Source organism: Diuraphis noxia, unplaced genomic scaffold (assembly GCF_037042655.1).
Source record: "Diuraphis noxia isolate RWA-SAM2 unplaced genomic scaffold, SU_Dnox_SAM2 contig0002, whole genome shotgun sequence".
Taxonomy (NCBI): Eukaryota; Metazoa; Arthropoda; class Insecta; order Hemiptera; family Aphididae; genus Diuraphis; species Diuraphis noxia.
In genome coordinates this window covers 82,691,289-82,706,766 of record NW_028301712.1, presented here as the reverse complement: position 1 = coordinate 82,706,766, position 15,478 = coordinate 82,691,289, and the positions used below count along the sequence as shown (strand labels likewise).

Here is a 15,478-nt window from a genome sequence, read left to right as displayed (position 1 = left end):
ATGTTATAACTTTATTAGTGTGCATCGAGGTATATTTTGCCTACATTTCAGTGATATTACTTATTATAGAATTTACTATCTACGTAATTATCAAATATAAATACATACGAGTGAAGTAACGTACATGGTGCTATGGAAACATGTATATTACACGCCGTTCATAATCCTAATCATATATTATCGCAATATAGATTTTCATTACTATTTCCGTTTCGTACTTCCGCACTGGGTTTAGCTACAAATTATCATAGTGGAAAATGTTCCAATGATACAAAATATAATTAATCAGAACTTCGTACTACAACAAATATCCTGCAGTGTTTCTACTTCCAATCACGTATAGATTATCTTTATGCTTCATCATGTAACTCATTAAACCAAAAAAAAAAAAACAATTTTCTCGTCGAAATTGATTTTTTAAGCGTTTTAATATTATGTATTATTATTAATAAGAAAATAACGTAATCGATTAGGTAAACAAAAAAATTATTACATACGTATATCTCTATATAAAAATAATAGTATTATTTTTAGTATGAGGAAAAATCTGTTTACAACTATAACACCAGTGATAATATAAATCTGTAATAATATATAAGACCACACATGTTAAGCTTGGGGTGAGAATAGTGTTTTATATGATATACCTAGTCAACATGGTCACTGTCCATTGACCACAGTATTTACTTATTATTATATGTATTTTGCTTGTGTATAATTATACCTTCACAAAATATGTTTTGATCCATAGGTACTATATTATGTATAAGATCACAAATTTTCCTACCGTAGTTTAATTTCTATTGTTAATAAACAGATATTTTTGGAAAAATATTAATACATTCAGACGGAATTATTAAAACTAGGTTTTTATTGAAGAAAAAAAACGATCTACTATGAAATATTTTTCTTCCCGTGGATTCAAATAACTATTCTATTTTATAAGATATAAACAGAATCTTTATATTCGTATATACTTTCTTTTTTTTTTGTAACGAGTTTTCAATAATAAATAATATATAAATTATAATAAAATATTCATGGTGTAATTATTGTATCAACAAAACGTGTTATTACTTGATTTTGTTTGAACGGTATTAACAATAATTGATGATAGTTGGCTATATAATATGTATTGTTAACTTTTATTCACTATCCAATAACCCTTTTTTTATCATCATGGTATTATATAACATCAAATTATTTTAACTATACTTTAAAATTTAAATACATAGCATTTTTATTTTAATAACCACAGTGTATCATTTCCTGTAAATACTAAATTGTAATACTTTGAATAAAATTAAATGCACAACTTGATGTCTCAATGTTATATTAATGTTGGTAAGTATTATACATTTTGTATGAAAAAAGAAGGTGACAGTCAATCTGTCAAATTAATAGAATATGCTATAAAAAAAAAACTTCATAACACCAATTTTATTTATATAACATGCAAAAGAAATTATTATATTTTTTTTTGCACATACATAATCTTTTTATAACCTTTTATAACTCTTACACTTTGCATATATTAAAACTACTTAATTTTTAAAAACAGCCATTTATCCTATTTTTTTCTGACCTTGTAGTTGTGGCGTGTGTATGATATTGGATGAGAGGCGAGTGAGCATAAATAAATGTTTAAAGCTGGACATTGGCGTGCCTGTTGGTCGTAATTCCATTGGGTTCAGTTAGGTGTAAACATAGGAGTGTCATCACCTGAAGTTCATCTCTGGTTATCATATTTAAATTTCTCTAATGCATTCATAATATTTAAATTTTTGCAAGGCAATAAAACCAGGACGTAGCCAAGTAATTGCTTTTTTGTACTTTCCACCTTCTCCGGAAAACCATGCATCATTATAAAACAAAAAGTAATTCAAACGATCCGTGCAATATTGTATGATACACCACTCTATATATTATTTGTTCTTACTTTAAACAAACTTTATACTATAAAAGTTGTTGTTTCTGTGACTCTTGTAGCCATGTCATTAAATTGAATTTTCTATTATCAGAATTAAAGAAAACTCAATTATTTATTCAGAAGAAATTATAATTATGTGAAATATTTAAATTAAATACTATGTAAGTAGTTATCTACTTTCCTCAGTAGAGCAGTTTCTAAATTTGGTCATCGTTGTGATAAAAATATTAATTCTGTTTTTTAATTTATGTATAGTATATAAAAAAGCGGGAAAGTGGGTATCGCTCTGTTGTACATTAGGTGGTGGGGTGGACCTCTGAATAGGGTAGGTTAAATTTGAATGCAATGATAGGTATCATTGTATACGAAAAACGATTCTGAACGGAGATGATTTGTCAGTCTAGGATATATTATAATTAAATATTGTCATATTATATTCTATTTTGAAACAAATATTTTATTTTTCAATTAAGGCGCATTTTGCATAAGGCATGGTTGATCAATTTTTCCAAAAACATTGCATGTAGACTATAGTTATCATAATTCATAATAACTTGTATTATCATAGATATACCTACATACCAGATTTCATAAAAATTTAAAACTCAAACGCTCAAAACATTTTTCGTATAATGACGCTTCAAATTTTCTCCATAGCTATTTGAAGCAAAACTTATGGAAAACTTAGTGTTGAATTTTATAACCTTAGATATAAATACAAACAATATTATGAATTTTTAACTAAAAAATAATTTGCGAATATTCAAAGTTTTGACGAATTTTTGTCAATATTTGAATATTTGAGCATTTTGCTCATAAAAATTTAATTTGAATTTCCGGTGGACATTTTTTCTGTGATAAAAATTGATAAATTTGTAAGGAATCTTGTATTAAGTTTTCAAATCTTAGATTTAAAAAGAAAATATTTTTGAATTTCAAGCTTAAAACAATTTGCGAATTTTTGTGATTTTTACGTATTTTGTCAAAATTAAAAATTTTAATACTTATAAAAAAAAAATTGTGACTATGTATTTCTTTTATTTTTCAACTGCTATTTAACAATATTTTAAGAGCCTTGTATTAAATTTTCAAGCTTTTCTGCCTAACAAATAAATTTTTATCAATATTAATTTAAAAAAAACTAATTATGATCAAAAATTTCAAATGCCTATGTATAGTTCAACTTAAGTCGAAAATTTTTGAAAATTGCACGGTGGATAGAATATAATTATATAAATATTCGGTGAAAATTTCATGTATCTATGGTCATTTGTTTTAAAATTACATCAAAAACCAAAATCGATTTTGTCGAAAAATTAGTGTGCGTAAAATTTCCCGTTTTTCCCTTAATTTTTAGTTTGTTTATCCCGATTATTTAGAAAATATTGAGAATTTTTTAGTTTTGACTCCCCCAAAGTACCAACTAGATTCACTTTCTGATCGAACGAGGTACTGTAGTCAAAAATCGAAGCACTTTTACTGCCCCAAAACGTGATGACAGACGATGAACAAAAAAAAAAAAAACACACATCATGGTAAAATTAATACATTCATCGCTCCGCTCAGAATCTAAAATGTATAGATAATTTTATGTCTAATGAAATTGGTGCAGTTATCTGCGAATTTGTATTTTTAATGTTAGAATTTAATTGTTTATGTTTGGATTAAAAATTATAAGACCAAATAAACTTTAATGGACCAGACTTTTTGATTATGCTACAGTTATGATGAGTAAGAAAGTGGTGTTTGGGCTTTAGATTGTCATTAAATAATTCTACATAATATTTTAAGCTATGATACTCTATTTGATTATTTTGATTATTTGAGCTACATTCGGATTTTGAAGACGGTGTTGAAGACAATGAACTAAAATCTGTATTCTATATTATATATTCATGGTTTTGATGAATTTTTGTCAATAGTTGAACTTCAATTGCTAATAAAAAAAAATTGTGCTTATGTATTCTTATAATTTTTTAATCACTATAAGAATATTTTATGAGAAACTTTGTATTAAATTTTCAAGTATTTTGATAAAGCCAAAAATATTTTATCGACACCTCAAAAAAAATTCAGAAAAATTGAAAAATTCAGTTGTCTATAAATACCTCAAAAAAAGTCAAAAGATTTTGAAAATTAAATCATGTAAAGAAAATGCCAATCTTAATAACTGGTAAGATTTTCAAGTATCTATGACTTATACATTTTGAATAATAACAAACGTTTAAGATCGTTTGAGGATAAATCGTTATCGTTACGCTATTTCATAAAAATTTAAAATTCAAACGCACTAAAAATTTTCCTATAACGACGCTTCGAGTTTTCTCTATAGCTAATTGAAGGAAAACTAATGGAAAACTTAGTGTTGTTTTTTTAATCCTTAGTTATAAACACAAAAATTTTTATGATGTTTTAACTTCAAAATTACTTGCAAATTTTCACGTTTTCGACAGATTTCGTTAAAATTTGAACTATAAACGCTTATTAAAAAAAATTGTAACTAACGATTTTTAATTTTTTTTAGCTACAATAAAAACAACTCATAAGGAACCTTGTATTAAATTTTCAAGTTTTTTTGGTCATCCGAAATTTCATTTCCATTTTAAAAATCAAATTGTATTTATTATTATTATTATTATTATTTGATAATTTGATATTATAATATTTGTGACACTCTATAAAGTGTCTATCTTCAGTAAATACACTTTTTTTTCTCACAATAACTTAAGTTTTATACTAACAATGTATTATGTATAAGATAAAATTATTTAAAGTTCAAAAAAAGTAATATTCTATCATATTCTGAGAAAATTGACGGATATAAATATTCAATTTTTGACAAGCAGTTCAATAACTATTATAGGTGATATGGAAAATTTATTTAAGTTAAGAATATAAAAGTAGGTAAAGAAATTGTTTTATATTATACCTACACACAATAAATATTTATGTCAGGTGGATTTATATTTACAAGGGCTCACCATAAACAACATATTCAATTAAAATAAAAACAGCCTATTTTGGTACTCCGTTTTATATTCTATTACTACAGTTAATAGCTGACAGAATATTAAACATATTTATTCAAGCAGTGCATTTTTTTTTTCATTTGAAAGTAGTTATATTTACACACTTCATATAATATATTCTTATATAAAATGTTTTATTTAAAAAAATTGCCGAAAATATTTAGTTAATGTTTATAATATCATGTTAAATAAAACATAGTTTTCTTGTTTAAGTTTAAATATCACATGCTAATTTTAATTGTTTACTTATAATTATTATAGTATTGTATGTTTATGTGATAACTATTTTTATTCTTCATATACCCCCTCTCATTTTGATTCATGTTCAACTATAAATAAGTTTAAGGTCTATATTAAAGTTAAACTAAAAAATCTAAATTCTTTCAATCAATGTATGCCATTCGTATTACTCGGTATTAGAATGTTCTTGATTTAGTAATTCATTATTAATGTGTACTTTATGCATAATATTTGAATTCAAGAAGAATACTACACATAATTTTATTTAAAAAAAAGCGGGACTCCCAAAACAACAAAAATCGTGTAAGTAAAAATTATAAAATAAAAATACAGTAGTAAAATATGATAGTTTCTTTATAATATCATAAATAGTGTTTGAAAATGTCATGACATTTAAAATTGTGAAACATTTCATAAAACATTTCAGTATTATATATATATATATTTTTTTAATAAGTTTATTTTTACAATTTTATAATATTAAAAAAATCTGCAATCCTTAACTGCTCATTAGTGGTGGTTTTCTTTGGTTAGGTTACCGATAAATAATCATCATTAATATATTTTACTCTATAAAAATTTCAATATTTCTCATTTTTGTAGTATTATTACAAAAAAATAACTCATACAAATATAATTAGATATGTGTTTAGGCTTATGCATTATGATGAAGATTTTGAGATATTTAAAGCAAAATCATTGTAGACAAACTATTAACTAATAAAGAAAAACTACGAAAATAGTATTATATTGCACCTAGTAAATCACGACAGAAACATACATTTTTGACGAATTATTTTTATAAATTTTACTACAGTAAAATAACGTTTATTCTGACCAGATTAAAATATCAGAATAAAATTATTACGATATTATTTGTACGTTTTATTATTTATTTTAATTATATAAAATAATTTTTTTTTTAATCTTCATCTAAATTTGTTTTTTTTAACAAAAAGTCATTACATTCGTATGATTATTACTCAAAAGTTATTAAGTTCTATAGTTCAATATGTTTTCAAAAAACCATAGAATAAAACTATTCATTTATCATTGTGTCATATAACTGTTGTTCGCAGTCCACTTATCTGAAATAAGTTATATCTGTGCAATTTAGCCAACCTTTCAAGATAAATGCATGGTCACATCCTTATTTCGATTAAAAATACCTATATTATGTGGACTGGTAGTTTTTATCTGATCAAATGGCGAAAAATAATTAACAAAATGGCAATGTATCGGACACAGGAGTTTATCTGTTTTTACACAGAACCGTTTTTGGCACCAAAAGACAAGTTACATTTTCAGCAAGTTTCATGTTACACTAGCTATTCGATTAATCTTTGGGTTGGTTTCTCCTTTTTTTTCATCTTACAAACGCACAATTTTGAAGGATCGATTGGCAACATGTTGCGCATTGTTTGGATATTAGGTAATCTCAATTCAGTCGACTGGACCATTAACTATTCTAGTCATTCAAATATCATTATAAACGTACAAAATCAACCTATACATAGAATGTATTTATATTTATGTATGCCCACACATATAGCTCATAAGTGTTTAATGAATTGTGCGTTTAGATATGTATTTATGCATAATTTAATAATTATTGTTCACAATTATCTAAATTATAGCTTGGGTTTTTAATATTTTTATAATTCGAATTTAATCTGACATGTTATAGCCTGCTCTCATAAGTAAACCACAAATTATAAAAAAGTATTAAATATCTATATTGTAATCCGTTAATCGTAATTGGAATTGTGTCCTATGTAATAGCTAAAACTATATCAATATGTATGAATTATTATTATACACTTATTAAACACTTTTTTATGTTAGTTCTCAAATGTATTTGTTTACATTTCAGATAGGTTTCTAACAGTATTAATTACTCTCAAAAAGCTAAATATCTAATACTTTTCTAGAAATATCTTAAGAGGAAGCTTCATACTAACACACATAAATGTCACAAAAATTTGTACAGTCTTATTTTAGGTATGTATATTTCGGAACCTATTCGATGATATATATATATATATATATATATTATATCCACGAATATTCTTATGAGTTATGAGTGTATAATATCATAATATGTATTATATTTTAGCATCTTTAAACTAAGTAAATACTGAAAAATCATATATTGAAAAATAAAGACTGAATTGTTCAGAATTCCAATATATTATATTAAAATATTGAATTCTATTATATATAAATTAATTTTTTTTTTTAATTGTTTAATATAATCCTAATTTAATGATTTTGAGAACGTTATTTATTCGTACCTGTCCTCTGTATTCATTTACGTACTAACGAAAATAATATAATATTCGTCATAGGTTTAAGAAAAAAATTTAATATTTTAAAACGGTAGTGAATTAAACTGGTAAAAAAAATTTTAACGATATAATTATTTTGCATGTAACAAAACTAATAGATGATTGATGTTTCACTATATTATAATGATCTATAATTTGATAATATGCAGCTATTTGCTGATTTCAACTAAATATATCAAATGTTTAACACTCAGTTTCTGCATCATGATGTCCATATTTTTGTTTACAGAAGTTTATTGTTTAAAAATATATGTTTATACTAACTTCAACTCTAATATTTATAACAATTATAACACATCAATATAATTTCACTAAATTTCCATTTTTTTTTATAAACGAATGATAATTACTACGTATAACCCAAAGCTGGAAAGCTACATATTGATCTTATGAGGAATTAATTGCTAACAATATAGAGGGGTTATACCATCAACCGTTGCTAAAAACTTAAATGGTTAAATCTAACCATGGAGTATGGTTTAAATGGATTAGGTATAATTTACAATACCTACCATAATATTTTGCATAGAAATTCGTCAATAAAATTAAAACTAATATTATTTAACAGTACAGGAGGGCGTAATTTGATTTACATTTTTTATCGTTCCAACATTTTCACGTTACAGTGGATATTTAATCGAACTCTTCTGTCCTTTAATTCCTTAATATTTTGATACAAAATCTGTATACTATAATAGTTAATTAAAGAAGTTTTTTTAATGTTCAATAAAATATTATTGGATTCAAAACTAAAAGTAATTCTGAAGTGAGTATTAATATTATTAAGCAGTTTTAACTATCATATTCCAAATAAATTAATATTGATAAGATGACAAACAGAAAAATTTTAATTTACAAATATTTTAATATTTTTGCTGTTGTAAATGTTATATATTCACAAATTACAACTCCCCAATCATTTAGTGTAACCGTATATGTTGTATTTTTTGTTAAAATAAAAATTAGCACCCAAACAATAACACTTACTCAAACAACTAAAGTTGTATTGTTACTTATTATATATAAAACAAGAATAAAACGATTTTAACTGTAGGTAGGTACTCATTCAATTACCTATTCATTTTTGTAAAAATATAAAGAAATTATTTTGATATTTACATTATCTCTAGTAATCGGAAATTTGAAACTTGCAATTAATACAGACTAAACCATATTAAATAATATAACTAATTACATTTTTTTTATTATTATTTTTCAAAACATATTTATAATCTATACATACGAGACAAAGGTTTAATGAGTAAGTGTAGTGACATGTATAATTTGACATAAATAACATTAATAGGAAGGCTCCCAGCAGTGCCACCTGGCCATAAATTCTTAACTAACTAAAGAAATATACAAAATGTTTGTAAGCAAAAGTATTCCATAACTATAATTAAAAACACCTAAATATGTATAACTCAAATAAAGTGTATTTCTTTTGGTAAAAATACAAAAAAAAAAAAACATTTTAATTGAAATTGTTTATAAAGAATTCGCTGTTTATAGTTGGATGAAAAATCAATGAAAAGTTTATTCAATGCCAATGTATTCTTATTTCGTGACCTCCAACTGCAGTATTAATATTGTTCAAATACCTACTACATAATGTATTATATAAATTGTATTATTATGTGCTGTATATTAATAGTATATTATACTACTAAAGTACTAACTTTAAGTTTATTCTGTGTATTTAAATTTACGGGACGTAATTATATACAATATACATATATGCATATTGTATATAATTTCATTTATAGTATTGACATATTATCTAGTTGGTGGTATACACTGTATCCATCAAAGTTTGATGATTTAATTATGAAGGTCACTGCAATAACAATTAGTGTATTCAATCGATAATAATATGGTTAATTTATATTTTTTAATTTTTTTTTTTTTTAACATTGTATAATAATATTATATTGTTGTGGTTGTGTTCGTATTTCACTTAATGTTCTGTGGTACCAATATTGTTGTACTTAATTAAGTTAATTGTAATAATATTAATTACTGTTTTAGGCTTTAGTTAATCATATTTTTATGATAAATCAAATTCGGGACGTTTTATAAACGATTTCATGGGCATACTTAAATCACTCAAACCCAGCAAAACAATCAAGATAACTCTACGCCACATTGCAATGGCGCACTATGTCTAGTCGATAATGTTCGTATATGATAGCACTGTAGCTAAATAATACCTATTGTTTTAACGTATTTTCGACAAAATCGAAATAACTTAATACGAACTGAATACATTGGAAGAACAATATTCACGAATATTTTTTGAATATTTAAATACCTACCAATTGTTGTATAGAAAGCTAATAATATTAATATTATAATGTCCCAACAATGTATTGTTTAAAAGGTTTCCTAGTAAGCTAATTAAAATCGATCAGAACTTAATTAAAAATATTTTCATTCTTAAAAAATATATATCACGATGATAATATTATTATGTAATAAAGTGCATTATCTTTAGGAAAGCTTCTTATAAAATTGTTCAAAAAATTACTAGAAAAATCTTAAGATTACAGTTATTAAGTATAATTATATAGGTAACAACTGTGTTGTCACGTCAATGTGGTTTTATAAGATGCTATCTATACAACTGTATAGCCGTATAGATATTATTATATAGCTTATTTGAAACACATGCGAAATTCACTAGTCGTTATATTATAATATTAATTATAAGACTATTACCGAACTTGGGAATAATAATTGACACATTATAACTATTTTTGTAAAATTTAAAATATACCTACGAAGCCACACACACACACACACACACAAAACATATAATTCTCCTCCAGTCGGTTAAGAAGATTTGTTTCACCTCTCCCAATTCCCCCCCCCCCCACTATAATCGCGGTTGATGGCGATACTATACCGTTGCGTCTCTTCACTCACATTGATTCGGTCATGGACATAATATAATATAATGTTGAATCGTTGGTTTTACTATTTTTTTTTCAGACGGACTCGGACGAATTTTGATCCGGCGACCGGTGCACAAGCCCGCGACGAGTATCATATGGCCCTGCTCGGAGCACTTGCGGCCACCGGCAGTAGACGCCAGGGCTGTGTGCTGCGGGTGGCGGCCGACGCGATAACGTTCTACTGCGGCGGTGACAGTGGCGGCAGTGACAGTGGCAGTGGCGGCGACGGTGCCGCTGAACATTACGCGGCCGCAGCGGCAGCGTCCGGCCGGCTATCTGCCCCCGGCGACCGATTTGGCGATTACTTCCGGCGGCCCGTCCGGTCGGTGGCCATCGACGACGGCGGCAGTTCCGGCGCCGGCGGCTACTACTATGGCGCCGAGAACGGTTCGTCAGCGGCCGCCGTGCTGGCCAACGCGACGGCCGGCGTGGAACCGTTTCTGAACGGTTCGTACAATCACACGCTCGGCGACGAGGTAGAGGACCTCACCAACTACATATTCGTCATCTCCATTGGCATAATACTGGGTGCTATGATTCTGACGACCATTTGTGGTGAGTGAATCGTAGTCGTTGCACTGTTGCAGTCTACGTGATGGTATGCAACTGTATTACACCCAAGTTGGTATAATACATTTGCATATTTTCCACCCTGCATAATATTAGATAATTTTAAACATATTTATTTTTTATTTTTTGATAAATGAAAATCTTAAAATATCTATAGATTAACTTTATGCTATTTAAAACATCAGAACGCTACGTCATATATGGAGATAAAATATGATACCACTAAACGCGATAAAAAAAAAAAAAAAAAAATTTTCCCTTTTATTATGTAAACATGTACCTACCGAGTGGTGTTGGTTCGCATACATTGGCAGGGTTGGGTTGTTATAAACTCAAATTATTACGAGTCATGTACAACGTTCTCTCGAAATAAATTGTGTTAGACAAATGGACAAAATATTATACGGGTTATTTTGATACGCGATAATGGTATTATAAAGATGAACTTAAAATGAACGTTAGGTAAGTAGGTACTTCTAAACCGAGTTTCACTCATAAATTCTGATGGTTTTGAGAATTGAATTTCTGAAACGTGCAAAGGTACCTACGGCATACAACAATATATGTATGGATATTAATATTATTCTTGTGGTAAACTAGTTTTAACTATTCTAAACTAATATTTGTATTATATTATATTGTCAGGCATACCTGTCGAGCGGATAAATAATTTCCATAAAATATATTATTTTTGTGACTGTTGAGTTTCCATTTCACAGTCATTTTAATTTGTGTACATGCATACCTATTTATAAAAATGGATCACATTACATATCTTCGAGTTCAAAAAAATTTGTTTCGCGTGTGATAATCGATTTAAAACAACATGCTTCAACAGCCGCGATAGTATCTACCAGCCTGCTGACAACAATGGCCTCTGAAAAACCATTTTATTTTTCATCATAAGCATTTTTTACCATATTACAATCAATTATCGATCTAGGTAACGATTAACGATTACCCGCCTTCACATCCCACGTATTATTCTTTTGTTAAGAGAGTGCATTGTTTTGTTTTTCATACTACATCGAATAAATTGATTCCGTTGTAATTATTTCGATAAGTTTGGTACAATCTGCATTTCAACAAAACATTCATTAGAATATTAAAACTCAGTTATTTGTTTATTTTTCAATTTTTTAATTTTACAGCTGTAGGTAGTTGGCTAATTTTATTTCTACCTTTTTCATTATGTTTTAATACAATCATAATACCAACTCTTCAGTACTTGCCACCTATTACGTCAATCAAATAACTCTACGTTAAATTTAAAAACTATGTTTGTTTTTGATTTTTTTTTTTTAATTTGTACATTACAAACGAACAATTTCCGGTATTTTAATAATCAAAAACTACCATACCATAAGTGCACTGGTACGTACTGATGTGCTTTCATATTTTTAAAATTTCTTTTTTTCTCTGCCCATAATGGTTTTTTTAATTTATTTTTATGACATTTCAACTCATGTAAACGTATATGTATTTTTAGTTGCCTGATTTTAAAACCATACATACAAGGTAAACAAAAAAACCCCAGACTAACGGCATAAACCGCTTATATAATGAAATCAACAGCGTTGCGAGCATTTTGAAGCTAAATGGTTACTAGCGTAGGTAATGGTGAAAGAAGATCTGAGGAAATTAAAATAAAGTAAAAAAGTTTCCATTCATAAGTTATTTAAAAACTGCTTCTTAAAAAAATTCAATATGAACCACGTTTAAGAGTTTATAAAAACAAAAATAGGCAATTCGGTTAAAATTGGTATGTACTTATGTATTTAAAAAAACATTATTTTATTCTTATATATAAGTAAATATTGTTTGTATAAAATTATTGGTTCATAGTATAAAGTACACAAATTTAATTTAAACAAAACATATTTACATAAGATATCATATTGAAAATTACGATATAAATTATACTATTTCAATTGCCCATGACTAATAACAAGAGTTTTAATAATAGTACATAACTGATAATCATCATAGAAATCAGGTAATTTTTTTAATTGTTTAAATCAAATATAAAAACTAAGACACCAGATACTAAATAATGATATAAAGTTATTTGATGTATGTATATGTATTTGTATCGGATATAAGAGTTGAAAAAAAAACAATTCCATAGTTGTGAACAAACAACGTATAGTTATAAGTTTATAACCAACGTTTATTATGAATTTTGCTTTGTGTTTTAAAGGTGGCATAAATAAAAGTCCAATTTAAAATAAAATCATAATTAATCATAGTCATTATAAACTTCACAAACATTTACATCAAGATCTTAAACCATAAGATATTTCTTAATTATTTTGAACGAAATATGTTTTATATCCGTACGTTTAACAAAATATTTGGGTATCAGTAGGCATTCAAAAAATTTGAACAAATATTTATTAAAACTGATGAAACAATTTTGAGTTTATATAATATTGAAACATTAAAAATGTCTTATTATTTCTTCTTTTATATTACTAAATACTTAAAACATATTATTCAGATAACGATCTTATTAAAAATATTTTTTTTCTTGACATCATCGCGTCTATTTCCACAAGAAATATGAATTTCTCCAATAGATGAATACACAATTAGTTCTTTCCAATTTTAATACAACCGTACATATGGTGCACTTATTTTAAGGTTAATTATATAATATGTATAATGTATATACAATAATTATAAAGTATATATCACATTTTAATTTAAAAAAAAAGATAAAAAAGATAACAGTGTTATAATAGTTGTATATCAGATCATAGTAGGATATTAACATGAGTTTTAATATTTACTACTGGCAAAATTAAAACGCTAAAGATGATATTTCAGTAAATAAGACATTTTCATATTTTGCCGTTCTCGATGGTTTATCTAAAATGCAACATTTAACGACACAATGACCGTTTTACATAATATACTAAGTATGAAGTTAAATATGCTTTCACTGTTTAACGTACAATAATAGCAACAATTTTATGAGATTCTGCCTGTATTATTTATAATGGACTCTTCGGTTAGGGTATTATTTTTTCGGTTATTAATATCACATTTACATTTTACTTATTTTTGCTAACACAAGTACACAGTACTGTCTGTAGTAATTATGGAATACTACAATATGAATATTGACAATTTACGACAAAAGTTTATAAAGTATAAAAGCTTTAATAAAATTGTCTATAGTTTTTAAAAGTACATTATATTATTATCTAATACAGAAATATTTATTGTTTTATTTTGATAAGCTCTTTACTATGAGCTACCCCATTTGCGAATCTCTTATTATTTTTTCAATTAGCCTGTTGTTTTTAGGCTTATTGCATACAATGCATACAAACAAAAAGCAGTTAGGCTTTTTAAGATCTACAATCATTTTATTATAGTGATTGGCATTTCAATTATTTTATTTGAAGGGTAGTATTTTATTAATTGTATATAAAAAGAGCAATAGAATTATCATCAAATAATATTGGCAAAATTATAGACAAAAAATAATAATATTTACACGCGGTTTGGCATTATGAACACGTGATTAAACAGAATTGTTCTACAAACAACCAATACGAAGTACCAAGAACAATATTAACATTAAAATAAACAGCTAATAGACATTCGAAATTTGAAGGGCAGGGTTATCAAAAATTTTGTTGCAAAAAATCGTGCAAAACAAATAGATCTGGTTTTCAGAAAAATAACGTAGGTTCCTTAAAATGTCACAAGAAAACCACATGTAATGATAAGTAATTATTTTAATATTGATTTAATATTTTAATTTCATATAATATTTTGCAACATTTTATCTTTTGTTAGTAATATAAAATAAAATTATAAAAACGATCAACAACTTTAAAGTAGTCTAAACTTCACTATTTCGCTTACGTTTTCTGTAAACCAAATAAATATAATAATTATGTATTAATGAATAATATTATGCAATTTATAATAATTTTATCGCTTTTTTTTATTTTTTGTAAAAGCAATAAATCACCCTTAAAATAAAATAAGTAAAATAGTTATTATTATATAATAATTGTAGTGCATAAAATGCCTAACCGCGCTGTTAGTCTGTATGCAATAAACTTAAAAAACAAAAGGCCGTTTGATAAAATAATAAATAGTTTGCAAATATGGGCTTCCTCAATGTAAAGAGTCTAATCTTTTCACAAAAAGTCTAATTTTTCATATAGCCCACGACATACACCATACACACATCATTAGAATTATTATTATACCGGTACAATTTTTATACTTTTGATAATATATTAATATCGCAGGTAGTTAATCGGCAATATTCTGTTAAAATATATTTTTTTTATTATTATTTATTAAAATTAAAATGTATCAACATATTAAATGTTACAACAAGTTAGTTATAATTTTCTAAATAACAATAACAATAACAATTTA

The 15,478-nt window shown here is 26.1% G+C and overlaps 1 protein-coding gene across 3 annotated transcripts in view; it reads left to right on the top strand.

Moving 5' to 3' along the window:
* LOC107173405 (5-hydroxytryptamine (serotonin) receptor 1B) overlaps positions 1 to 15,478 on the top strand; it is a 227,506-nt gene that overhangs the window by 133,900 nt on the left and 78,128 nt on the right. For 2 of the 3 annotated variants that reach the window (XM_089220486.1, XM_089220487.1), the window contains one exon: positions 10,539 to 11,056. In XM_089220486.1, the coding sequence (XP_089076612.1) occupies positions 10,597 to 11,056 (460 nt within the window). In that variant the 5' untranslated portion in view covers positions 10,539 to 10,596. Of the gene's footprint in view, positions 1 to 5,352; positions 5,503 to 10,538; positions 11,057 to 15,478 lie in introns of those variants that run through there. The other variant, XM_089220488.1, reaches the window with a different exon arrangement.